Source organism: Mauremys mutica, chromosome 9 (assembly GCF_020497125.1).
Source record: "Mauremys mutica isolate MM-2020 ecotype Southern chromosome 9, ASM2049712v1, whole genome shotgun sequence".
Lineage (NCBI taxonomy): Eukaryota > Metazoa > Chordata > Testudines > Geoemydidae > Mauremys > Mauremys mutica.
Window position 1 is genome coordinate 48,318,222 of NC_059080.1, and position 26,718 is coordinate 48,344,939.

A 26,718-nucleotide genomic window follows, 5' to 3' on the forward strand; every position below is an offset into this window, starting at 1 on the left:
GCAAGTTCCCGGGATGATAGCTGCACAGCTGTAACGATGCAGCCTCTGGTGGAACACTACTGAGAGTATCAATTAAGCTGTCATGGGATAAAAGGAAAGGTCCTTTCATGGATTGAGAACTGGTTAAAGGACAGGGAACAAAGGGTAGGAATTAATGGTAAATTCTCAGAATGGAGAGGGGTAACTAGTGGTGTTCCCCAAGGGTCAGTCCTAGGACCAATCCTATTCAATTTATTCATAAACGATCTGGAGAAAGGGGTAAACAGTGAGGTGGCAAAGTTTGCAGATGATACTAAACTGCTCAAGATAGTTAAGACAAAAGCAGATTGTGAAGAACTTCAAAAAGATCTCACAAAACTAAGTGATTGGGCAACAAAATGGCAAATGAAATTGAATGTGGATAAATGTAAAGTAATGCACATTGGAAAAAATAACCCCAACTATACATACAACATGATGGGGGCTAATTTAGCTACAACGAGTCAGGAAAAAGATCTTGGAGTTATCATGGATAGTTCTCTGAAGATGTCCACGCAGTGTGCAGAGGCGGTCAAAAAAGCAAACAGGATGTTAGGAACCATTAAAAAGGGGATAGAGAATAAGACTGAGAATATATTATTGCCCTTATATAAATCCATGGTACGCCCACATCTCGAATACTGTGTACAGATGTGGTCTACTCACCTCAAAAAAGATATTCTAGCACTAGAAAAGGTTCAGAAAAGAGCAACTAAAATGATTAGGGGTTTAGAGAGGGTCCCATATGAGGAAAGATTAAAGAGGCTAGGACTCTTCAGTTTGGAAAAGAGAAGACTAAGGGGGGACATGATAGAGGTATATAAAATCATGAGTGATGTTGAGAAAGTGGATAAGGAAAAGTTATTTACTTATTCCCATAATACAAGAACTAGGGGTCACCAAATGAAATTAATAGGCAGCAGGTTTAAAACAAATAAAAGGAAGTTCTTCTTCACGCAGCGCACAGTCAACTTGTGGAACTCCTTACCTGAGGAGGTTGTGAAGGCTAGGACTATAACAATGTTTAAAAGGGGACTGGATAAATTCATGGTGGCTAAGTCCATAAATGGCTATTAGCCAGGATGGGTAAGAATGGTGTCCCTAGCCTCTGTTCGTCAGAGGATGGAGATGGATGGCAGGAGAGAGATCACTTGATCATTGCCTGTAAGGTTCACTCCCTCAGGGGCACCTGGCATTGGCCACTGTCGGTAGACAGATACTGGGCTAGATGGACCTCTGGTCTGACCCGGTACGGCCTTTCTTATGTTCTTATGTTCTTATCAGCTCAGGACAAATTGCTTAGAGCAGTGCAGTAACAGCCCAAAGCTGGAGTTCCTTTACTATTAAGGCAAACCAAACCAGCCAAACAGAGAGGACTTTGGTTATACCCCACTGGCTAACTAGAAGTCATACAAGCAATTCCCTCAGATACTCCAGTTCCCTTGTATCACCACTAGCACCGCTCCTTATGAGGATGAATGGTTATGAAAACCAATAATCCAGTAAAAGAAAAAGGGTTCTCTCAATCCCAAAGGACCAAGCCCCAGGCCCAGATCAATATACCAATTAGACCTTACCCACAAATCACACTGTTGCCAATCCTTTAGAATCTAAAATCTAAAGGTTTATTCATAAAAAGAAAGAAATATAGATGAGAGTTAAAACTGGTTAACTGGAATCAATTACATACAGCAATGGCAAAGTTCTTGGTTCAGGCCTGTAGCAATGATGGAATAAGCTGCAGGCTCAAATCAAGTCTCTGGAGTATATCCACAACTTGGATGGGTCATTCAGTCCTTTGTTCAGAGCTTCAGTTTGTAGCAAAGTTCCTCCAGAGGTAAGAAGTAGGATTGAAGACAAAATTGAGATGATGCAGCTGCCTTTTATAGTCCTTTTGCCATGTGACTTGTGCTTTCTTTGTTCCAAAGACAAGCTGTCCATCACATGGCATGGAAAAACCTTAGAGTTCTGTCCATAGGCATGTTCCTGCATGCCTTGCTGAGTCACAAGGTGTATCTGCTTCTTTCAGTGGGTCAGTTGTATAGCTGATGGTCCTTAATTGGCCATCAAGCAGGCTAGGCAGTGCTGACGCCAAATTGTCTGGGGTGTCACCCAGAAGCGTAGCACAAGTTTGACATACAGATAGTATAGAGCCAATACTTATAACTTTAAATACAAAAATGATACATGCATACAGATAGCATAATCATAACCAGCAAACCATAACCTTTTCATTGACACCTTACGTGACCTCCTTTGTACAATATTTGGTGCCACTATAGGACCTTGGTTGCAACAATGATCTATATGGTCACAGTTCATATTAATAACGTCTCAACAGCCAGACAGGGGATTGAGCTTCCAAAGGAGAGGCACTGGATCTGGTGCCCCCAGGAAGTGAGTCATGCCAGGCTGTCCTGAGTAGGTTTCCATTGCTGGGGCCCTGGTAGTTTCTGGGAAGAGGCTCAGACAGCTGTTGGCTGGCTGGGTGCTAGGAGCCCTGGCTGGGCTTTCAGGTGATGCTCTCTAAAACCACAAGGATTTCTGTGTGATTCTTCACATGGGGCGATTTCTCTCTTGTTGCCAGAGGCCTGGCTGAGACCCAGAAAGACATGGCAAGGACTGCACGCCGCCTTCAGACTGCCTGCCTGAACCTGGACTCGAACCTGCGTCTGTCCGAGAGTGGCGCAGCTTGCTCACTGGAGAAGCAGGCTCTGCAGGGGGCACGCTTGGAGCAGCAGCTTCGGGAGAAGGTCTGGGAGATGATTCAGCTCCAGAGCCGCTGGGATGGCGAGAAAGTAGAGCTGAACTCCAGGTGAAGATGTGATGGGACCTAGTGAGCCAGTGGGGTAATCCTTGGAGAGGTCTCCAACTGGGGTCGTGTTCCGGCTCCCTGCCTCTGGCTTTTCCTAAGAGCTTCCAAGGAATGGCCAGCTGCAGAGCTGATGTAAATTGGTGTAACTCCATTGAAGCCCATGGATCAGCTCCCCAGCGGGTGTAAATCAGCATAGCTCTGTTGAAGCTAAAATGCCCAGTCATCGGTTGGTGTCAGTTCTTTTAGCATCATTGATGTCAGTGGGACCCAGGGGGCTGGGCTGATTTAGAACAACTGAGGATCTGAGTTCAGAAAGCAAAATCTCCTCTCACCCAAGGAAAAGGTGCTCTGCCCAGGGCAGGAGGGGTTCCACTTCAGGGGCATGGTGGAGCTGCCTGGGACTGACTCTAACTAAAATCAAACACCAAACCCTCCTTTGATCCTGTTGTTTTCATCATCCTGTTGTTTTAAATAACCAACACAGATTGAAAGGGGAAGGGGGGCAGCGGTTCACACTGCAGGCAGGCGTGGGAGTGATCTTGGCTGCACTCTGCATGTAAATAATGCCACTGGTCTGTCAAGGATTCTTCTGAGATGCTGATCACTAGGTTAGACCCAGGAAACAAGTCAGTGACAGGATGCGATCTCATCCCCTCCCCCTCTTTCAATGGCATGTTTTGGGGACCCAAGGTGAACTTGCAGAGGCCAAGTGGGCCATATAACCACTATACCTAGGTAGACAGGTTGTGATGCATTAATGGAACCCGACTTCTGCTCAAAGTGATGCAGCCACGAACAGATTAAACCCACAGAAGTGTTTTCTAAGAAGTAAAAGGCCCCAAACTAGAGAAAATAAACACCCCGAATCCATTGGTTAGAAGCTGAAAGCCAGAGCTGATCTGGATGACTGCAGAGCCCTCCCCGACTGCAGAGCCCCAGGGGGACAGCTGTCCAGTCAGGAGTGGGTTTTGTATCCAGGTCAGGGTTGGGATCACCAGTGGAGCTCTGAGGGGAAGCCTAAGACTGAAAGGTGTTGGGCCCAATCCTGCCACTGACCCAAAGCTCGTGTGGAACGCTGCTAAAGCCAATGGATGGCTCTATGCTAGCCCAGAAGCCTACCCACGCCCAACAAATTGTGGGGTTGGGGCCTTTGAGACAACGTTCCCCTCCCATTCTCAGCCAGCCAGGCCAGGGCTCCCAAGCTTAGGGAAAGAGAGTGAAGAATGATATTGGCTGCAGCTTCTTCTTATTCCTCTGATATTGATGTTGAGAAATGTGCTAGAAAAATAACTCAGTAAACACCATGGAATATTTAACACACTTCTTCTCATGTTCCTGGAAATGACACAGTAGATACCCTGGAAATAGCATTCTGTGGCCCAGGAGGTTGTTGTTCAGCAGAATTATGGTAAATCAGTGACAAATTTCCCAGCTGTGTAAAGCTTTAACTCTCCTCATTCCACCCTCCCTTCCTATCGCTCAACGATTCTCCTGGCTTGGTGCCTCTTGGGTTCAGGTCATTACCTCTGAAATGTGTCAGGTGTTCACCCCATCCATCCAGTTCCTGTGTGTAGATCTCGTCGTGTACGAGCAGCTGTTCTCTGCATTGAACTGTCTCTGAATGCCCTGGAGGGACTGAAAGGTGCTGGGGAAATGTCAGCTTTGCCATTGAGCCCCTGATGCTTTCTTCACTCTGCTCAACCTGCTCTCTGTGCCCGGCTTGTATCTTTCAGGATAACAGAACTGACTGCTTTAGGACAGAAACTTAAAGAACAGAATGCAAAGAAAGAGAAGACCATCTCTGCTCTAAAACTGGACATTCAGAAACTGGTACACATATCCACAAACTCCTCTCTCTCAATTAGTCAATCTCACACACACACACACACACACACACACACTCTCTCTCTCTCTCTCTCTCTCTCTCTTTCTCTGAACTTTCCGTATGTTCATCACTAAGAAACCACTTCTCTTTGAACACAGGAAATCATTAAAACTGGAGAGCTACTGGAGGTGCAGGACCTGAAAGATGAAAGTGAATCTTTGCAGCGAATCATGAACAGCATCACACAGGTGTGCTATTTCACTCACAGCAAAGTGCAAGGATGTGGCTAAGGCACTCGCCTTGGACTTGGAAGATCTGCATTCAAGTCCCTGCTGTGCCATAGACTTCCTGGGTGACCGTGGACAAGTCACTTAGCCTCTCTGTGCTTCAGTTCCCTATCTGTAAAATGTGGATGCCCTGTTTCAAAAGGTTGCTCAGCTACTACAGTAATGGGAGCCATGTGTACCTTAGATCAATAGAGAACTAAATCCAGTAAGGGCCCCTTATGTCTATATTGTGAATGGTTTTAATTTGGTGATTCAGACCATATGGCTCAATAGTGGAAATTTGATGACTAATTGTGTATTAAAAACAACAGTCTAGTTGATGGTACAGGTTCTTTGCTTACCCATGTGTCGGAAAGGAGTATGTCAGGTATCTAAGAGAAGGCACTAGAGCAGAGTTGTTAGTACAGGTTCTGTTATTGTACACTTTGTTCTTCTGAAATTTGACTCAGTGATTGTCTGAAATCAAACCTCCCATCTGGTGCTCAGCTCATGCTGTTGTTAATCTCATGCATGCACTATGTCGTTCCACAGCTCTTCAGGCTCTGATTGTCAGTCTCGTTTCTAGAGCTGGTGCTTGCTTTTGTAACAATAGGCCGTGATTCAGCAAAGCACTTAAGCGTGGGCTTAAGTCCCATTGACTGCACTGGTATTTAATGACTTTGCTGAATTGGGGCCATCGTAGTGACGCTCTTATGCAGGCACCAGTCACAATTTCAACAGCTGTCCATGGAACCCTAGCATAGGAACTCTATGAGGCAGTGTTGCCTAGTGCATAAAGCACTGGACTAGGACTCAGAAGACCTGGCTTCTATTCCTAGCTTTGCCACTGACTGGTTGGGAAACCTTAGGCAAGTCCCTGTCTCATTCTCAGCCTCAGTTTCCCCATCTATACAATGGAGATAATGATACTAATCTCCTTGGGAAAGTGATTTGAAATCTCTGAATGAAAAGAACTAGGCATTATTATTTTGAGCTGCCCATCTAGCAAAGCTACAGATGACTTTATGCATGTATAATTGTGTGCCTAACTGAGGGCCTCCGGACTATGGATGTTACTGGGAGTTGCAGATGCTCAGCGTGTCTCGTGATCGGGTGCTGAGAGCGCGGTTAGGTTGGCAATTGGGCATGCAGAATCTCTTATCTCCATGTGCACTGGACACTAACGTTGCTCCTGGTTTGGGTGCACAGTTCTCTTCACCGCTTGTGTTTGTTTTGGGGCTAAAGTGCATTTCCTGATGGTGTAGCCAAGGTCAACATTTTCAAATGTGGAGCCCCAAGAGCTGGGCACTAATTACATAGGGCCTGATGCAGGAAACCATTTCAGCACATGCTTCACTTTAAGGTCATTGACTTCATGTACTTAAAGTTAAGCACATGCTTATGTGCTTTCCTGGACCAGGTCCTTCTGTAGGCCGCAAGTGCTCATGTCAGAACCAAATTAGGCTGGTTAGTGCCTAGGTCAGCACGGAGATGTCTACAATAGCGATCTGCGTTTAAATAGCTTTGAGGTCCTCCCATTCAGAAATACTGAGCATCCTCAGCTCCCACAGCTGTCAGCAGGAATGGGGGTTCTCGGCACTCGGGGCCTCATTTCAGGCCTCCCACTTGGCAGTGGTGGCTGGGTTGCTCCAGTATAGCTGGGAGGTTGAGTGCAGAAGATAACGGCAGTTTGGCTTTGTTGGGATTAACCCTCCATCCTTCTCTCTCCAGCTGGCTCTGGCCGATGCTGAGAGTGCAGGGCCCTTCTCACTGGACAGCGTGAGGGCAACAGGTGCAGAAGACCTTGGCAGACAAACCTCTCCTTTGCGCTCTAGCTCTTCACATCACCGGCGGGCGTCGCCATCCCGCGCCCACTCCCCGTTGCACCAGGATGCTGTGCTGCAAGCCGTGCAGAGTGCCCTCCAGAGGCGACAGCAGCGTGAGCAGGTGAGGACACTGCCTCAAGCTCTGGGCAGCCCCTCTCATTCCACTCAGAGTCAGCATCCCAGGAAGTCTCTGCTGACAGACTGGGGCTGGTTTCCCTGAGGAGCAAAGTGATGGCATTGCATCCAGTGGACGGCTGCATCCCAAAACGTCTGGGGGGGATGAAAAGAGGAGAGGCAGCTCCGTCAGTCTCAGAGGCGGGGGCTGGGAGGGCAGGATCAACAGCTAACGGAAGGGCAGGCATGAAGGGAATGAGCATAGACATGATTTCTTGGAGTGTCGTTACTGTGCTGGATGGACTGGCCAGCCACAGCCTTTAGTAGTGGGCCAGGCATATTGACCTGCAATTCCTTGTCATCTCCAACTTCCCTATGTTCACCCACAGAACCACCCACAAGGGAAGCTGGGGAGCTCAGGAGCGTCTCTCCAGATAAGAGAACCTGCTTGGGGCCTTATGCTGCTTAGGTGCTGACAGGGGGACAAATAACATGGGAGGAGCAAAGGAACAAGCCAAAGGAGAGAGCATGAGATGGAGAAGGAAAAGGAAAGGCCAGAGCCATGAGGATGCCACTCCGAGGGGCTGTGGAGAGCCAGAAGATGGGGCACAGAGGTGTCAGTTACAGTAGACTGGGCCCAGCTCCTGAGTGTGTGGCTCCGTCAGCCCCCACTCCCTTTCGCACCAGGGGCGGGTGTCAATAGACATGCAAGGAGGGTCTACTTTACAGCACCTTGCAGGCCACCGATGACCTCAGCCTGAAGGCTCCAGCCAGGGTTGTCTCAGCATCTCCATGTGGGGACCTGCGGGTGAGCCCCAGCCCTAGTCTCTTGTTGCCTGGAGCAGCAGGAGTGGGAAGCACGAGCCCAGAGATGGGAGCGTGTGCTGGGTGGGGCTGGGCTATCTCATGTGTGGTGATGGAGCCCCCAGATAGAAGGGTAGTGGTTGTACCACCATGCCGTGAGGGTGAGGGGATATAACACTGGGGCACAGGGGAGGGTCTGGGGGACTTACTAGGGGTGAAGAGGAGCCATGGAGCAGCCCTTCAGCCAGTGCTGCTTATTGTGTGGGCCTGGTTTGAAAGTGGCATCAGGCCTGTCCTTGGAGGGGAGAAGGTCAGCAAGGCACAGCTGCTAGCTCAGGGGTCGGGGGGGCTGAGTTTAAGCCATGTGATGCAGCCTTGAGTAAGTTAGGTACCTGCATCTCAGGATCTGCCTTTCACTCACTCACCAGGATAGCTGGGCTCTGGCCCTGTGTGCTCATGCGCTGTGCCATATAAAGCAGTGTGTAATTTGCTCTTTACCCTTGTGCCTTATTTTCCATTCTGTGGCTAGGAATTGCAATTGCAACTGGAGTCCGCCCAGGACATGCTGGGGGCCGTCAGGAAGCAACTGTCCGATTGCCAGCAGGAGGTGCAGGTGGCAGAGCAGCAGCTGCAGGAGCAGAGGCAAGAGCGTGAGGAGCTGGCCAGAGCCCTGCAGGATTGCAGGCGGGACTTGCAGCACTGTAAATCCTCAGTGGAGATTCTCAGCAGGTGCACATGGGAGCAGGATACGGGGGATCGATAATTACGGTACTGTCAGGAGCCACCATACCCCTGGCGTGGCCTGGCTGAGGATGGAGTCACTCTTCCACCCCCAAGAGTAATGCACGTGACAAGCCTGTGGTATGGTCCAGATTGGAAAGGGTGTCACTCCATAGTGCTGTGTTCAGGATTAAACAACCCCTGCAGATGTTCAGCCTTTGGAGTCTCAGTCCAAGCAAAAGGGAACCAGCCCATTGCAGGTCTCTGGCGTTTTGGGCTCACTCAGACTGCTCATATTACTGGAGCTGGTCTAAACTTTTATTGGACAAAAATATGGCTGTCTTTGGAAATTAACATTTTCACGGAAAAGTTTTGTTTTCTTTTATTAATCTTCTGGGTTTTTAACCAACAAAATCCAGTTATTTCAGCTTTGGGGCTTTTGATTTCTTCCTTTCCCCTTCTCTCCTTTTCCGCATATGGGGAAAAAGGGGAGAGAAAGGGGAAAAACCTCCAACATCCAAACCTCAGCTTCCTGCTTCAAAAAACAAAACAAAGAAAAAATTTTTGTTCTTTGTTTTTGACAAAAAAGGAAAATTTCAGATTAATTTGTGAAACACATTTCAACATCCATTTGTGAGCAGCTCTCCATTTTAAGGAGACATAGGTAATGAGACCCAATCATGTATACAGACATGCACTGGTGAGCAGGCAGAGAGGAGAATGAGTCCTGTCCTCCATGCAAATAGAAGGTTCTGAGGAGCTTCCAGTCTGAGGACTGGGGCTGCCAGATTAGACGCGATAGTTCGAACTCCGAGAAGTCGAACTCACCGGGTCGACCCGGCTGGTAAGTGTAGACTAGCCCTCACAGTTTCCCTTCCCCCCCTCAGGGAGAAGGAGACCAGAGAGGCCATGGTGGGAACTCTGAGCGAGCAGGTGGACTCCTCCCATCTGGAGGTGGAAAGGCTGAGGACGCGCACCATGGAGCTGCAGAGGCAGCAAAGCCTCCTGGAGGAGCAGAAGGAGGAGCTGGCAAAAGAGCGGGAGAGAGCAAGAAAGGAGCTGGAGCAAGGGTGAGGTGCCTCACATCTGCCCACATTACTATGGCATGCAGGGCAGTCCTGCTAGGGGGAGAGGGTGCTGATTCCCCACTCCACGCTGATGTAACGGACAATGCTGGGGGAGATGGCCCAGCATCCCCCTGTTAGGGAACCCACTTGGAACCATGCACTGAAGTGATGCAGGACTGGGGTGCAGCCTTAACTGAAAGGTAGCAGTGAAGCAGGCGTGGCTGGGGAGCTGCTCACAATGTACATGACTGTAGGTTTCATTGCTATGGGAGAGTAAGCCCAGCTAGTCATTTACAATGATTCGAAGGAAGCGTAAACTCCTCACAGATCAGAGTGGCAGCATTCACAGCCACACAGCGCTCGCGTGGCAAATGGCGCAGGCCAGCGGAAAAGTAAGGCCCTAGACTTCGCTGGAGAAATCATTTTCCTCCCTTTTGCGTGACTCCTGTAGGCAGAGGTCCCTGGAGCAGTTAGAAGAGAAGACCTCAGCCTTGAAGAAGGAGCTGGTGGTGGTAAAGGAGTCCTTGAACCAGGCCATCCTGGAGAAGGACGTGCTGGAGAATGAGAAGGAATGTGTAAGCTGTGCTCTGTCTAAAGTAAGAATGGCGATGGTGTCCTAGGAGCTTGGCTAGCGATCAACTGTTTCATGCACTTCACAGGCCAGTGTGTTCCCTTACCGAAGGCATTTTTCCTCATCTACCTCACCTCTACTTCTCCTGTCAGTTCACCTCCTCTGGGGAACCGAGTTTGGGTTTGTACCACACTGTTCATGCTCAGCTTTTCCAAAAGCACTTAGAAGTGATGAGCTAGATCCTATTGCCAGGCAGTGGCTGGCAGGCAAACAGAGCAGCTGTAACTTATCACCCAGAGAGCCCTGGGCCTGGGGTCATCAACCTGTGATCCCATCTCCAGTGGGAAAATGCCAGTGGATCCTTACTTCCCACCTAGATTCCCACTAGAACGTGACTGATGGAATGCTAATGTGTCTGGTATGAACGACAGCATCTCTGACGACGAAGCATCACTCTGGGTCTGAACCGCATTATCAGCACAGACCATGAACCCAAATCCTAGTAGGAGACAGGTCTTCCATGGAAGTGGGATTTTCAAACCACCCACCTGCTTTAGGAGTAGGAGTCCCATTTCCTTTCAGTGAGACTTGGGCTCCTAAGTAGAACCAGATGGGTTTTTTGTCTGAAACTTGTTTCAGCAAAAAAAATGCAGATTTGCTGACGCCAAAATGATTTGCAGATTTGTGTCAGCGACGCTGAATTGCTTGGGCTTGAAATATTTCCTTTTGAAAAAGTTGAAATATTTTGTTTCAACATTTTTGAAGCGAAACATTTTGATTGTTTGAATTGAGTTTTCACTGAGAAATTTTGTTCAATTTAATTTTTAAAAGATTAAAAAATGTGAAACATTCAAAATGCAAATGAAATGTTTCATTTGACCAGAAATGATTTTTTCCCCCACTTTTCTTTTTGTCAAAAAAATTTCATTTTCGGGTCAACCCAAAACAATTTTTTTCTGATTTTTTGGAACCTAAATGAATAATCAGTTATTCACCCCGCCCTACTCTGAAGTCACTGAGGCTATGTTGGAATCCCACCCAGTCTTCCAGCCTGAAGGCGGGAGTGACACCGGCTGAGTTGTATGGCAAGCAGGAGGCACAAAGTCATTGTCCATTGGCATTAGTTTCTCACACAGCCATAGGGGCTGGGAGGACAGGGCTCTGGGAGAGTGGTGGGTGAGATGCCAGTGCATGGCATGACATCATTAGGAGCTGATATTTCAAAATGGAAAATGTGTTACAAGTTCATTTCTTTGCTTGGAAATAACATGCCCACTACAGGCATGACCCAATGCCTGTTGAAGTCAGTGGGTATTAAACTGGGCTCCAGTGAATAACTACTGAGCAGCAGCCATCCCTATGACAATAGCAGAATGATCTGCCCAGAGCTAAATCCATGCACCAAGAATTCTGTTAGGCAGCATTTTCAGAGGTACTAACTTTTCCAAACTAGTATATTACTTGCCACATAATAATAGCACTGCCTTGCAACAACTGTGTCAGATCACACTTCATCTTCAGTGGGGTGGGGGATGTCCCGATTGGGGAACATGTTTTTTTTCCCAGGAAAGAAGGGTTTCCTTGTCTCACTCAATAGTGTTCACTCTTCTAGGAAATCCTAGAGAGCAACTAGCAGTGAGCTGAGGGTAGAATGGGTGGGAGAGCTTTTTAAAAATGTCCTAACCCCAGATGAGTAATATCATATAGAGCTTGCTGTCAACAATTCCTTTGCAGGGGCTGAAGTACCGTGCCCCATCACTGTAGGTGCAGTCTGCTGGATTGCTTGCTGACCCAGCAGAGTGGACCTTACCCAAAGGGTCCATCAGGAAGCATGTGCAGGTCTAACTTATGGCACTTAGTAACAGTGGCGGGGCTAGCGAAGGAGTCTGGCACCCAGGTGCTGGTCTTGTCTGTGGGTGAAATGAGCTATAGGGTTCAAGTGTGGCACAGCTGGCATGGGAGGCAAGCCCCCAGGAGGAATTCTCGTTAATGCATCAGTAGCCATTGGCCTGGCTGAGAATTTCAGAGGCTCCACAGTGACAGTAGGAACCTGGGAACAAATCTTGTTAGTATTTGATACAGCCTTGCAAAGACCAGAAAGCTGTAGCATCCCAGTCTGAACTGGCACTGTTCAGCCCCCATCGGGATGTACCCTGCTGTGGGGACATGAGTTGCAGGAGGCATTGGGCACTCATTGGGGTGAGTTCAATGGGAGTTTTGCTTGAGGATGGACTGTGGGATTTGGCTCACAGATTGCCCGGGTCTGCTCCCTATGAACCACATAGTGGGATCTGCAGCTATAGCAGCCTAACCACTAACTTCCCACCAGATGAACTCAGAGCATCCCAGACCCTTCTGATATCAGTGCTTCAACCCCAGCGTGTATTGCAGAGCCCAGGCCAGAGACTTCCTCGCACTGTGCCTCAGTTCGTCACTAGAGTGGAGCAGAGGCTCCTGAATCTCGGGGACAAGGAAGGTTTTACCTCATTGTGGTTGGAAAAACTCCCAGCCAGTGTTTAAGTGCTGAGGTCTCCCTTCTCCCCAGGCCAAGACCAACAGTGCTAAGCTAGAACTAGCCATAAACAAGCTGAGATCGGAGGACTCTGAGCTGAGAGACTCACTGGCCAAGATGGGGGCTCTGGCTGAAGGTCTTGCCCAGGACAAGGTCAACCTCAACCGCCTTCTCTTGCAGGTAACAGACCTTACCCTGCCCATGGCCTCCACTGCAACACCTACACTCACCTCACATGCGCTCTGCCCCTGTGCCCCTCATAAACACCCCAGCCTACACCCTCCATGCTACCCCTGTGTCCATCACACAGCCCTGCCCACGCACCCCCTGTGCCCATCACAAACATCCACCTACATCCTCTGTGCTGCCCCTGTGCCCCTCACAAACACCCCAGCCTACACCCTCCATGCTACCCCTGTGTCCATCACACAGCCCTGCCCACGCACCCCCTGTGCCCATCACAAACATCCACCTACATCCTCTGTGCTGCCCTCGTGCCACTCACACACCCCTGCCCTGCACTCTGCCCCGCACTCTGCCCCTGTGCTGCTCACACGCCCCTGCCCTGCGCTCGGCCCCTGTGCCCATCACACACCCCCACCCTGTGCTCTGGCCCTGTGCCCATCACAAACACCCTAGCCTACGTCCTGTGCTCTGCCCCTGTACACCCCACCTGCACTCTGCCCGTGCCCCCACATGCTCCTGCCCTGTGCTCTGCCCCTGTGCCCCTCACATGCCGACCCCCAGCCCATGACCTGCGTTCTGTCACTCAGCACTGGCCCACAGGAGCTGGTTCCGTTATTCCATGCCAGAGCACTGTTAGGTACCCAGCCAAGATGTGCCAGCTGCAGGGCATCACCACAGCCCAGCCCAGGGAAGTGCCTCTCACTCCTTTGAAAGGGGCAGTTCCTGAACTTGGCTACAAGGTGCATGTGTCTGGGTGGGCAGGGTTAGGTCCCTTTGAGTGGGCTGTGCCCCTCCCTTCTCCACGGGCCCTCCCTGCCCACCCCCATCCCCCACTCCCCAGAGCATCTCCCCTCCCTGCTCTCATTCAGCTCCTCTCTCCCTGGCCTCCTTCTTGCTTCTCCCACTCCTGGCTGCAGATTTCTATGCCAGGGCCTGCTGGATCCAGCCCCTTCCTGCTGGGGCTGCCAGGTGGATCCAGAGAGAAGGGCGGGATTACTCTGAAACAGAAACATCTTACTCTGCCAAGTGAAAAGCATCCCTCTTGTTCTAGTGGCTGGGAACCCCCTCAGTGGGAGAGTAGGCTGCAGGACAAAGGCAGAGCCCCCCCATCCCCACCCCAGCGCACCGAGCCATGCAGGACTGCTCTCTGTTGCCCATTCCTACCATTGGGGGGCATTCCTGTAGCACCTAGAGGCCCCATCCAGGATCAGGACCCGCCGAAGAGCTTACCGGGTAAAGAAAGGAGGGTGGGAGAAAGTAAATGTCATTGTCCCTTTTACCACTGGAAAGCGGAAGCCCAAAGAGAGGAAGGGCAGGATCCACAAGAGACATAGGCACCGAGCTCCCATTGATTCAGTGGGAGTTAAGCACCGTCTGTCAGCATCTCCCGGAGAAGCCCTGCCCCAGAGCACCCAGGCTGGTGGGTGAGGTTTGCCCTCTCCAACCTGCTGGTGTGGGGAATGCAGGCAGCCGGAGTGCGTTCTCTTTAGCGGTTCCCCCTCAGTTCTAAGCCATGGGATGTTCGCTTCGAGTTTCTTTAACCCTGGGCTGTGCCAGAAATGTTTTAGCCTCATGAGCACTGTCCCAGCAGGGCTTGTAACTTCAGCGAGGCCTGACATGGAGGGTAGCATGGCAGTCCCATGCTTGACTGCTTGTGCCAACAGCGGGTAGAACTTCCAAGGCACTTCAAGCACTGCCCAGCTCTGCCCATGAGCCTGGACCTTGCTTATGCACCATGCAGGAGGCTTCACCTCGCTTCTGCACCTTGCCAGCTCAGCCTATGGCACTTGAGCTCTCAGGAGCCACTGTGAAGTCACGTCTCGCTAGTGTGACCATCAGAGCCTCCAAGTTCTATGGGCATGAAGGAATTGCAGTCCCCAGGCCCTGCCAGGTCTGAGTTAGGGTTGGGGATATATTCCCTATCCAGGGAACATCCTCAGGCTGAGAACGGATCCCCCATGGCAACAGCAACTGTCCTCTCTGCAGCTGAGCTTCTAACAGCAGGCTAGCTCCGACTCTAGACCCCCCTGCCCTTCACTCTTGTCAAGTCTGTAGGGTATTTCCTCCCGGGGCTGGCCCCTTATCCCACTGCCCTCTCTTTGGCTTTTGGGTGTGGTGAAGCTGGAGGAGGAGAAGAGCTCGCTGCTGGAGCAGAGGCGGGAGCTGGAGCAGGAGCGAGCTGGCCTGCGAGAGCAATTGGCACACCTGGAGCAGGAGCTGGCATGGATTAGCGCAGCCAGGCAGGAGCTGGAGCAGAGCTGCCAGGTGGCAGAGGAGAGGCAAGAGGCACTGGGGGAAGAGATGAGGTTGCTGCACAGGGAAAAAGCCCAGCTGCAGGATCACCTGACGCAGGTGAGAGCAGGCCCAGGTGGGGACCTGCCCCAGATAACGATCCCTCCCTGCACACTGCTGTGCAAGAGCCAGGCTTCCCTTTGTGGCAAAGGTCTTCCTCCCCCATGCCTGCTCTTCTCCATTCCTCGCTTGTGGCGGCTTTGCTGTCAGCCAGCTGGTTCCTGGGGCAACTGGGAGCCACAGGAGCAGACTGGGAAAAAGATGGGGACGCAGAGAGCAAATCCCACCAAGAAATGACCTACCCCACCTGTATCCCTGGCGCAGAATACTGCCCTGGTGTGCCTGGCTGGTGAGGTGAGGAGGGTCCGAGGGGGACTAGCCCTCCCATGGGCATCTGCCTCCCTCCCTCTCTGCTGCCTGCAGTAGGGGTAGCCAGCAAAAGGGACTCCGGGAGCATGGAGGGCCCAGTCACACCCTTTGCTCTCTAGCTTTGCTCACCTTCCTTTCTCGCTCTTCCAAGGCGAGCAGCCAGCAGCACACTCTGAGTGAGCAGCTGGCGCACAGTCACCAGGAGCTGGAGATTCAGGCCGATGCCCTGCTCCGCACTGCCCAGGAGAAGGAGGAGCTCGCTAAGGAGAAGGCACAGCTGGCTGTGGAGTTCAGTGTACTGGAGAGGCAGAGAAAGGGCCTGCTGGAAGAGACAGACATGCTCAGGTACCCCCTCCTTGCTCTTCAGATCCTGGGAGACTGGCAGAGTCCTGTGGGTCACCTGGAGGCTGGCTAGTCTCTTATTTTGGGGAGGGAGGGCTGTTAAGGGGTGCCGTGGCAGGGGAGAGAAGGTCTCTTCTCTGTGCCAGGAGCTTCTTGCTCTGGTGCTCCCAGGGCTACCTGCTGGTAAGAGGCTGGGAACAGCCCAGATCAGTAATGGAGATAGACCAGAAGGGGCCATTCCCGATGGGGGAAGACAAGGAATGCCAGGAGCCCCACTTCTGCCCAACACGCTCCCCATCCCTGCTGCTGCATCCACTCCTCTCCCTCCTGCTGAGGGGCACAGGGGGGCAACTGGTACCCAGCAGCAATGCAGAGCAAGGGAGAGAGTTTCCAGCTAAGCCCACACAGCCAATGGCCAGCTGGGAGGGTGACTGTTCTCAGCCACTACCAACCTAGGTGGGGAGACATGATGCCCACACTCCCTTGGGCTGGCAGGAATGCCGTGCCAGCTGGCCTGAGCAGTCATTCACCATGCAGAGGGCTTGCTCCAGCTCCCTAGGCAGTTTGAATGAAAGGATTGTTAATGCTTCACAGTCCTGGTTCTCCTCTGCCACACCCTGGTTGAAATGAAGCCTCACCTGCGCAGGAGGAAGTGGAGTTCTGCCCCCCGATCATAATCTTTGGGCGAGGAGAGCCAGCCCCGTGCCCTGGTTCTGCCCAGACACGCTGACACAGCCATCACATGTGTGACAGCCAGTATCAGCCACGCTCATGTGGATTTGCTCCCATACCTAGTGGCTGCGGGCAGCTCCACAGGGCCTGCTGCTGGGAACACATGTGATGAATGGAGAACAGGAGAGAGGCCCCAAGGAAGCCTGTTTGTGGCAGATGTTTATACAGGGCACACACGGCATTCAAGCTGTGGCTGGGACAGCGCTGCATGGCTCATAGCTGAGCCATAAAGGCCTCGGGGCTCAGCATAGACTAAGGTTCCTCCCACAATCAAAGCTCCAACTAATTCACTGGAGATCAGGGAAGTGATAGCCTCTATCACTGGCCCTGATTCTTTGCTGCTGTGCCACAGAGCTGAGAAGGACTCACTGGAGATCAGCCTTTTTGAGATGCAGGAGCTAGCAGCACAGCTGGAAGTCCAGAAGGAAAAGCTGGAAGGGGAGAATCAGAGCCTTGACCAGACAAGGCACATGCTTCAAGGTAAAGTGTATGTTACTGCCAACCCCCATTTCCCTTCTGTCTGTGGCTTCAGCTCCTGAGCTCAGTACCCTGCCCAAGTGGAGCCATGCCCATGTCCCCTGCCTTGTGGTATCATGGAGCCCCAGGCCCCATGGCCTGCAGCAGAGAGTAATGCCCGCATTGCACACCTGAGTGCGCTTTACGCAAGCAGGACCCTGGGAGCCTCACAAGGGTTTCTTTGGTCCACAGTGGAGGTGGAGAAGGCCCAGCAGGAGCTGGAGCTGCAGGACACCACCCGGAGGCAGGATATAGAGTCACTGAAGCAGCAGCTGGCGCAGATGGAACAAGAGACTCAGCTGTCTCTGAAGAACCAGAAGAAGGCCCATGAGGAGGACCTGGCATGGCTGAAACAGGAGAAGGTGAGAGCTGTAGCCTCCAGCCTCAGTGAGAGAGGAGCCCTACTGGGCTGCAAACTGCAACTAGACATATTTGCAGTAGAAATGAGGTAAACAGGTAGCATTGAGGATAACGTAACCATGGGTGCCTTACCCAGGGCATGGCGAACCCTGGGTAACGTATCATCAGGCTCCCTACCCAGGGCATGGTGACCCCTGGTTAACATACTATGGGACTCCTTATGACAGGCCCGGCGACCCCTGGGTAATGTACCATGATGCGCCTTACTCAGTGCACAGCGACACATGGGTAATTTACCATGGGGCACCTTACCCATGGCACGGTGACCCGTAGGTAATGTACCATAGGGTGCCTTAGACAGCGCACGGTGCCTCCTCTGTAAGGTACTATGGGGCCCATTACCCAGGGCACAGCAACCCCTGGGTAATGTACTATGTGATGCCTTACGCAGGGCACACTGACCCCTGGGTAACATACCATGGGGCGCCTCACCAGGGGCACAGGGCCCCATAGTTTAGGTACCATGCTGTGCCTTACCCAGGACACGACGACCCCTGGGTAACATACCATGGGGCACCTAACCCTGGGCATGGTGACCCCTGGGCAACATATCATGGGGCCCTGTAGTGAGGCTGAGTGGCCTCCCTCTGAGCAGGAGAGAGAGAGGGACGCTTACACGCCCCTTGGAGAGCAGAGCCTAGATCGCCCCGTCCCCCTCACCGGAAGTACCGGGGCGTGGCTGGAAGTATAAAAGGCCGGCCCTGCAGCACAGTTGGGGAAGAGCCGGTGAAGGACGACAACGCTCGGCCTGTTTTCCCGAGGCCCCAAGAGGAACCTGCACCTGGCTGTTCCCGATTTCCAGACGTGGACAAGGACTGGCCCGGAGTACCTGCTGCGGTTTACCCTGAAGAGCCAGAAGAGGCCAGGAGGCCGCAGGTATCAAACCCCGGGGAGGCAGGAAGTAGCCCACAGGCAGCCACAGAGCAGCCGACTGCAGAGCCCGGTGTGGCTCAGTTGGCGGTTTGTGGCTAGATCCCTGAAGGCGCAGGGGCACCCAATCCTGCCCCTGCCAGGGCCCTGGGTTGGGATGCCATGGAGTAGGGTGGGCCCGCGTCCCCCTGCCACCCCACCCTGGGTGGCTGACCCACTACACGGTGCAAGGAGGCTCTAGCCCAGGACAGGAGCCCCCTTATCACTCACCTGGAAAGACTGTTTGCTGGCTGCCTGGGCCCCGCCCAGGCTAAAGCCAGCCCTGTATGGACTGTTTGTTTGCTGGCTACCTGAGCTCTACTCCGGCGAGAGCCAGCCCTGTGAAGACTGTTTGCTCGCTGGCTGCCTGGGCTCCACCCAGGCCAGAGCCAACCCTTAAAGACTGTTTGGTTGTTGGCTGCTTGGGCCCTGCCCAGACTGGGGCCACCCCTGATAGACTGTGTTGACGGGCAGACTACTTGAGCTACCCCAGCCCAGGCTAAAGCCTGGTAGTGACGGTTGGTCGCCCAGCCCTATTGTGGGCTGCCAGCTAACCTGCAAACCCTGGTCCTGACCAGACTGGGCCAACCTGAGTGGCCTCCCTCCGAGCGGGAGAGCAAGGGACGCTTACACGTGGTGGAGAATGTGGGCATTGTCCCCTCCCCTGAGATAAGGGGACGAGCTGACCGCAAAACTTTATAGAACACCTCCACCCTCCACCGGTATATAGAGGATGGAGGTGGAAAAGTTAATCAAGTGGCTAGCCGAGAGCCAGCAGCAGCAACAGCTGCTGCAACAACTTGGCAGCCAACAGCAGCAGCTGATCCGGGAGTTGGGGGCCCAAAACTGCGAGCAACAACATCAATGCCTGCAGCAGCTTGCAGCTCTTTGGGCAACTCTGGGACCACCCAACCCCAGTGGGGCTACCGGACCTCCTGATCCCGTGGTGTCTGTTCGCCTGACCAAGATGGGGCCTGACGATGACCCTGAGACATTTTTAATTACTTTTGAGAGAGTTGCCCCTGCCGCTAAGTGGCCACTGACCCACTTTGCTGGCACCGTACCTAACGGGCCCAGCCCAAGCTGCCTATAGGGCGCTCCCTGTGGCCGAAGCCCATGACCACACACATCTGAAGGCCGCAATTCTCGATGCCTTGGAGATCACTCTCGAGACATTCCGGAGGCAACTACGCAAAAAAACACACACACCAGTAGCCCGACCTAGGGTGGTCACCCAACAGGTGAGAGGCATGCGGGCGGTGGCTACAACCTGAACAGCGTACGGGGGCTGAGGTAGCTGAACAAGTGGTGCTCAAACACTTTCTGCATATCCTTCCAGCACATGGGAGGGCTTGGGTCATGTGCCACCAACTGACTACGCTAAGCAAGGCTGTTGCTTTGATGGAGGACTTTCTGGTGGCTGAGACCCCTGTAGGGCCAGGGGCCCGTCCTCCAACCACCAAGCCGGTCCAGTCTCGTAAAGAGAAGACCCCGAGGAGCAAGCTCCAACCTGGCCTAAGACCCTCGGATGGATGGGAAGTTGACCCAGCCTGACAAAGGCCCCAGAGAGAGTGGGGCCCGCTGCTAGATGCCCCCACCGAAAGGAGACTCGAGGCCACAGAGGCACCAGCCTCAGCAATCCCTGCACCGGACCCGTCCTGACACCCTGGACTCGGCCCCTGCTTCACCTGTGGCCGTCAGGAGTGCCCGATGATGGACTGTACTTTTGGGCAGGTCTGTTCGGGGAAGGCCCGGGCCCATAAGCAACCCTTGGGTAAGCTGATTGTTCCCATTACAGTGAATGGAGCAACCGTCTCTTTGCTCATTGACTTGGGGTGTGGGCAGACACTTGTCCTCCAGGGTCTCCCCCCCTGCCCGAACCACCCCTAGGGGTCATTCAGCTCCAGTGTATCCACGGGGATGTTCCCCCGAGAGCAAAATTATGCAGTGGTTGAGAAGGAAGCACTGGCTGTCAAGTGCCTTAAGATATTATCTTGTAGGCGGCCCCTTCATACTAGTGACTGACCATGCACCTCTGAAGTGGTTACAAACGGCAAGAGAGAGACAAACCCCTGGATTATGCGCTGGTACCTAACCCTGCAGCCTTATGTCTTCACATTTTGACATCGAGCAGGTAAGGACCATGTCAATGCAGACTTTTTCTCCCAGCTGGGGGAGGAGGAGGGTGCCATCTCCTGGTTCCCAGAGATGGACTTGGCAGGGGGGGTGTAGCGAGGCTGAGTGGCCTCCCTCTGAGTGGGAGAGAGAGAGGGACACTTACACGCACCTTGGAAGGTGGAGCCTAGATCTCCCCATCCCCCTCGCCAGAAGTACCAGGACGTGGCCGGAAGTATAAAAGGCCAGTCCTGCAGCACAGTTGGGGGAGAGCCGGCGAAGGAAGACGACGCTCGGCCTGTTCTCCCAAGAGGAACCTGCGCCTGGCTGTTCCCAATTTCCAGACATTGGCAAGGACTGGCCCGGAGTACCTGCTGTCTGGCCCGGAGTACCCCCAAGAGCTGGAAGAGGCCTGGAGGCCGCAGGTACCAAACCCCATGGAGTTAAGAAGTAGCCTAGGGGCAGCCACAGAGCCAATCCTGCCCCTGCCAGGGCCCTGGGCTGGGACACAGTGGAGTAGGGTGGGCCCGCGTCCCCCTGCCACCCCACCCCGGGTGGCTGACCCCCCTACACGGTGCAAGGAGGCTCTAGCCAGGACAGAAACCTCCTTATCACTCACCTGGAAAGACTGTTTGCTGGCTGCCTGGGCCCCGCCCAGGCTAAAGCCAGCCCTGTATGGACTGTTTGTTTGCTGGCTACCTGAGCTCTACTCCGGCGAGAGCCAGCCCTGTGAAGACTGTTTGCTCGCTGGCTGCCTGGGCTCCACCCAGGCCAGAGCCGGCCCTTAAAGACTGTTTGGTTGTTGGCTGCTTGGGCCCTGCCCAGGCCGGGGCCACCCCAATAGACTGTGTTGACAGGCGGACTACTTGAGTTACCCCAGCCCAGGCCGAAGCCTGGTAGTGATGGTTGGTCGCCCAGCCCTATTGTGGGATCCTGGCTAACCTGCAAACCCTGGTCCTGACCAGACTGAGCCAACCTGAGTGGCCTCCCTCCGAGCGGGAGAGCGAAGGACGCCTACACGCCCTTACCCAGGGCATGATGACCTCTGGGTAACGTACCATGGGGCACCTCACCTGGGGCACGGTTGTGATGGTTTCAGTCACAGAGACCCCCTTTGGGACTATCACCTGATGTGCTGAATTTACTTCTGAGCCCGTTTTCCCTGCCAGCTTGGGACTCCAGAACCCTTCCTTGTTGAGCCAGACATGCTAACCTGCTGCAACACAGACCCAGGTCTGGTCCATGCCCCCAAAGCTGGAGACTTTAACCAAAAACTGCTCAGCAGGTCACCTCTCTCCAGCACCCAGCTCCCAATGGCATCCAAACCCCAAATAAATCAGTTTTACTCTGTATAAAGCTTATACAGGGTAAACTCATAATTTGTACACCCTCTAACACTGGTAGAGAGATATGAACAGGTATTAATCACTTACTCTGGGTTCATTAATAAACAAAAGTGATTTTATTAAGTATAAAAAGTAGGATTTAAGTGGTTTCAAGTAGTAACAGACAGAACAAAGTAAGTTACCAAGCAAAATAAAACAAAACACACAAGTCTAAGACTAATACATTAAGAAACTGTTTACAGGTAAAATCTCACCCTCAGATGTTCCCATAAGCTTCTTTCACAGGCTAGACTTCTTCCTAGTCTGGGCCCAAACCTTTCCTCTGGTACAGTCTTTGTTAGTTCCAGCTCAGATGGTAACTCGGGGATTTCTCATGACTGGCAGCCTCATTTGTTCTGTTCCACCCCCTTTTATAGCTTTGGCACAAGGCGGGAATCTTTCGTCTCTCTGGATTCCCATCCATCCTTCTAAATAGAAAAGCACCAGGTTTAACATGGATTCCAGTATCAGGTGACATGGTCACATGTCCTATGAGACTCCAGCCTCCGTTCTTCCAGGGCTGGACCACACACACCCAGGAAGGTTTGCAAGTAATCAGAGCCATTTACAGGCAATTGTCCTAGTCAATGGGAGCCATCCAGATTCCAAACCACCATTAATGGCCCACACTTTGCATAATTACAGTAGGACCCCAGAGTTATATTTCATATTCCTAGTTTCAGATACAAGAATGATACATTCATGCAAATAGGATGAACACACTCAGTAGATTATAAGCTTTGTAATGATACCTTACAAGAGTCCTTTTGCCTAAAGCATATTCCAATTACATTATATTCACTCATTAGCAAATTTCCATAGAACATATGGAGTGCAACGTCACAATGGTAACCCCTGGTTAACGTACCATGGGGCGCCTTACCTGGGGCACAGTGCCCCTGGGTAATGTATCATGGGGTCCCTTACCCAAGGCATGGCAACCCCTGGGTAATGTTGTGACGGGTTGGATCACATGTGTACCTTAGCTAAAGGTGCAAGGACTTTGTAACCTCCCACCAGTTCTAATTCTGCCATTTTCCCTGGCAACAAATCCTTCTCATGAATCAGGTCCCTCCAGACCACAGAAATCTCTGCACCTGTGTCCCTCAATCCCAGGAATACTTTCCCATTCAATTTAACAGCATGCATATGCTCACTGCTTGGTTTTGTAGAAGCAACCTTTACAAATCTTGTGTGGAAAGAGGCAGCCTGGCTCAGAGAAGCAGCAGCTTCATGTGTTACCTGCTGCCTATTCCCATTCAGCTAGGGAGATTTATTCCTCAGGTGGTCAGTGGATTTACAATTATAGGAGGAATGGGACGAGTAACAGAGGAATGGGGAGGTGAACGCCCAGCCTCCTTTTCCCCCCAGGGGGTAAAACGGTGATTCTGCTTTCCACTAACCCTGTACCCCTCTGCCAGTGGTTTATGTTTAATTGCAGATTGTGACTGCTCAAAAGAGTTGCAAACTCAGTCAATCCACCCACTGCATCCACCTTTTTGTCTCACAAATACTGTTTTACATCATCATTACACATATTCAGGACTTGTTCCCAAGAAACCAAATCACACATTTCTTCCAAGTTTATAATGCCTTTTCCCCCTCACCTACTTATCTAACAAATCTCTCATTTCATTTACATAAGCCACATTACTCAATCCGGATCTGCTCTTAAGACTCCTGAATTTACACCTGAAACTTACAGGGTTAATCTGAAACTGTATCAAAACCAGTTCCTTACATTTACTATAGTTTGCGGCATCATCAATAGACATCTTATTGAATATGGCCAGAGCTCTTCCAGTCAATTTTGCTACCAATGTGGTCATTTTTTGTTTGTCAGGAATTGTATGGAGGGTGCACAGTCTCTCAAAGGTGATGAAATATTTGGCAATGTCACTGGACTCATCATACCGTGGACATAGTTGTTCCCATTTGTGGATTTTTGGGGGAAGTGGGGCCAGCTGCTGGAGGGTTTTGTCTCTTCCACTCCATAACAGCCAGTTCATGCTTCTGTGCCTCAATCTCAGCCTGTATTTCTCTGTCTTTTAACTCCGGGACTCTTTTGTCCCTGGCTGCCTCTGCTTCCATAGCTCTTTTGTGAGCAGCTTCCTCCCTGGCTGCCTCTGCTTCTTTGAGCTTCAATTGAAACGCCCGGTCCTTTGCCTTCTCTTCTGCTTCCAGTCTGGCCAGCTCTAGTTTAGTAGCTGCCTCACTGGTTGTCATTTTCCTGCTTTCTTGTGCTGGGCCACACCCCTCTGCAGTTCACTGAAACTGGGCTGCACTCAGCTCAGGGGCTTCTTACTTAACAGACACTTGTCTAGTGCCCAGTGTTCAGCCTTTCTGGGCAATTTGCAACTTGTGCAGTTCTAGTTTCTTCTGATCTTCACTCTTACTTATTTTGCCTATTTTTCTGTCCCTATTGCCCTTATCCGAAATAAGCAAACAGAAAATAACAAACCACTTTGTCTGTTCTCCAGCCAACACACTTAAAACTCACTTAAAATCACTACCAGTATTTCAAAGCAATCAGCTGTGCACAGACCCAGCTCGGTGCGCCACTATAACAGGTTAGGTCACAGAAACCCCGTAGGACTGCCACCTGATGTGTTGGGACTACCTCTGAGCCCGTTTTCCCTGCCACCTTGGGACTCCAGTACCTTGCCTTGTTTGAGCCAGACACGCTTGCCTGCTGCAAACACAGATCCAAGTCTGAACCACGTCCCCCATAAGCTGCAGGCTTAACTGAAAACAACTTAAGAAGTGCTCCTGTCTCCAACACCCAGACACCCAGCTCCCAATGGGATCCAACCCCCAAATAAATCCGTTTTATCTGTATAAAGCTTTATACAGGGTAAACTCAAATTGTTCGCCCTCTATAAGACAGAGAGATATGCACAGCTGTTTCCCCCCCACACACACGCACACCCCGGTATTAATACTCTTGGTTAATTAATAAGTAAAAGTGATTTTATTACATACAAAAAGTAGGATTTAAGTGGTTCCAAGTAATAACAGATAGATGTAAAATACCAAACAAAATAAAATAAAATATGCAAGTCCAAAGCCTAATACAGTAGGAAACCAAATGCAGGTAAATCTCACCCTCAGAGATGTTCCAATACGCTTCTTTGACAGACTAGCCTCCTTCTAGTCTGGGCCCAATCCTTTCCCCTGGTAGAGTCCTTATTCCAGCTCAGTTTGTAGCTAGGGGATTTCTCCTGACTGCAGCCTCCTTTGTTCTGTTCCACCCCCTTATATAGCTTTGGCACAAGGCATGAATCTTTTGGCTCTCTGGGTCCCCACCCCTCCTTCTAAATGGAAAAGCACCAGGTTAAAGATGGATTCCAGTTCAGGTGACATGATCACATGTCACTGCAAGACTTCATTGCCCACTTGCCAGCACACACATATACAGGAAGACTTACAAGTAAGCAGAGCCATCTACAGTCAATTGTCCTGGTTAATGGGAGCCATCAAAATTCCAAACCACCATTAATGGCCCACACTTTGCACAATTACAATAGGACCTCAGAGTTATATTTCATATTTCTAGTCTCAGATACAAGAATGATACATTCATACAAATAGGATGAATACATGCAGGATAACATAACCTTTGCACAGATATGTTACATGGCATATCTAGCATAAAACATATTCCAGTTATGTCATATTTACACTCATAAGCATATTTCTATAAAGCATTATGGGGTGCAACGTCACAAACACATCATGGGGCACCTTACCCAGAGCACGGTGATCCATGCGTAACATACAATGGGACGCCTTACCCGCGGCACAGTGCCCCGTCATGTACGTACTACGCAGCGCCTTACCCAGGACACAGCAACCCCTGGGTAACGTACCACGAGGAGCCTCATGCGGGGCACTGTGACCCTTGGGTAACGTACCACGGGGTGTCTTATGCAGAGCTCGGCAACCCCTGGGTAACATTCCATGGGGCGCCTTACACGGGGCACCATGACTCCTCGGTAATGTACCATGCACACCTTACACAGGGCATGGTCACTCCTGGGTAACGTACCATGGGGCATCTTATTCAAGGCACAGCGACCCCTGGGTAACACACCATGAGGTGCCTTACTCAGGGCTCGGTTACTCTTGGGTAATGTACAATGGGGTGCCTTACCCGCCACACGGTGACCCTGGTAACACACCATAGGGTGCCTTAGACAAGGCATGGCGACTCTTTGGTAAGGTACCATGGGACGCCTTACACAGGGCACACCGACCCTTGGGTAATGTACCATAGGGTGCTTTACACAGAGCTTGGCAACCCCTGGATAATGTTCCATGGGACGCCTTACACAGGGCACCGAGACCCCTGGGTAACATACCATGGGGCACATTACATGGGGCACGGCGACTCCTGGGTGATGTAGCATGGGACACCTTACCCAGGGTATGGTGACCGCTGGGTAATGAATCATGGGGTGCCTTACAAGGAGCATGGTGATCCCTGGGTAACGTAGCACAGGGCCCCTTACCCAGGGCATGGCGACCTATAGGTAATGTATTCTGTGGCACCTTACCTGGGGCACAGTGCCCTGTGGGTAGGGTACCATGAGCACTTTATGCAGGGCATGGTCACCCCTGGGTAAGGTACCATAGAGTGCCTTACCAAGGGCATGGTGTCCCCTGAGTAATGTACCATGGGGTGCCTTTCCCAGGTCTCTGTGACCTCCAGGTAACGTACCATGGGGTTCCTTATGCAGGACACGGAAACCCCTGGGTAACATACCATCAAGCACCTTGCCCGGGGCATGGTGACCCCTGGGTAACTGTGACACTCCTCTCTAGTGTTATATGGACCCATGATCTACTAGGTCACTCCAATTGTTTACTCTGAGAGCCAGCCTTACCCTGCTTTGCTGTGAGAACCCCCACTCC

The 26,718-nt window shown here is 51.6% G+C and overlaps 1 protein-coding gene across 2 annotated transcripts in view; it reads left to right on the top strand.

The window, feature by feature from the left end:
* Positions 1–26,718, top strand: part of CROCC2 (ciliary rootlet coiled-coil, rootletin family member 2) — a 146,540-nt gene that overhangs the window by 45,155 nt on the left and 74,667 nt on the right. For both annotated transcript variants that reach the window (XM_045030239.1, XM_045030237.1), the window contains exons 9-20: positions 2,606–2,833; positions 4,567–4,663; positions 4,817–4,906; positions 6,656–6,871; positions 8,198–8,397; positions 9,276–9,458; positions 9,907–10,051; positions 12,572–12,718; positions 14,846–15,076; positions 15,537–15,730; positions 16,812–16,939; positions 17,168–17,337. In XM_045030239.1, coding sequence (XP_044886174.1) covers positions 2,606–2,833; positions 4,567–4,663; positions 4,817–4,906; positions 6,656–6,871; positions 8,198–8,397; positions 9,276–9,458; positions 9,907–10,051; positions 12,572–12,718; positions 14,846–15,076; positions 15,537–15,730; positions 16,812–16,939; positions 17,168–17,337 — 2,029 coding nt within the window. The remainder of the gene's footprint in view (positions 1–2,605; positions 2,834–4,566; positions 4,664–4,816; positions 4,907–6,655; positions 6,872–8,197; positions 8,398–9,275; positions 9,459–9,906; positions 10,052–12,571; positions 12,719–14,845; positions 15,077–15,536; positions 15,731–16,811; positions 16,940–17,167; positions 17,338–26,718) is intronic.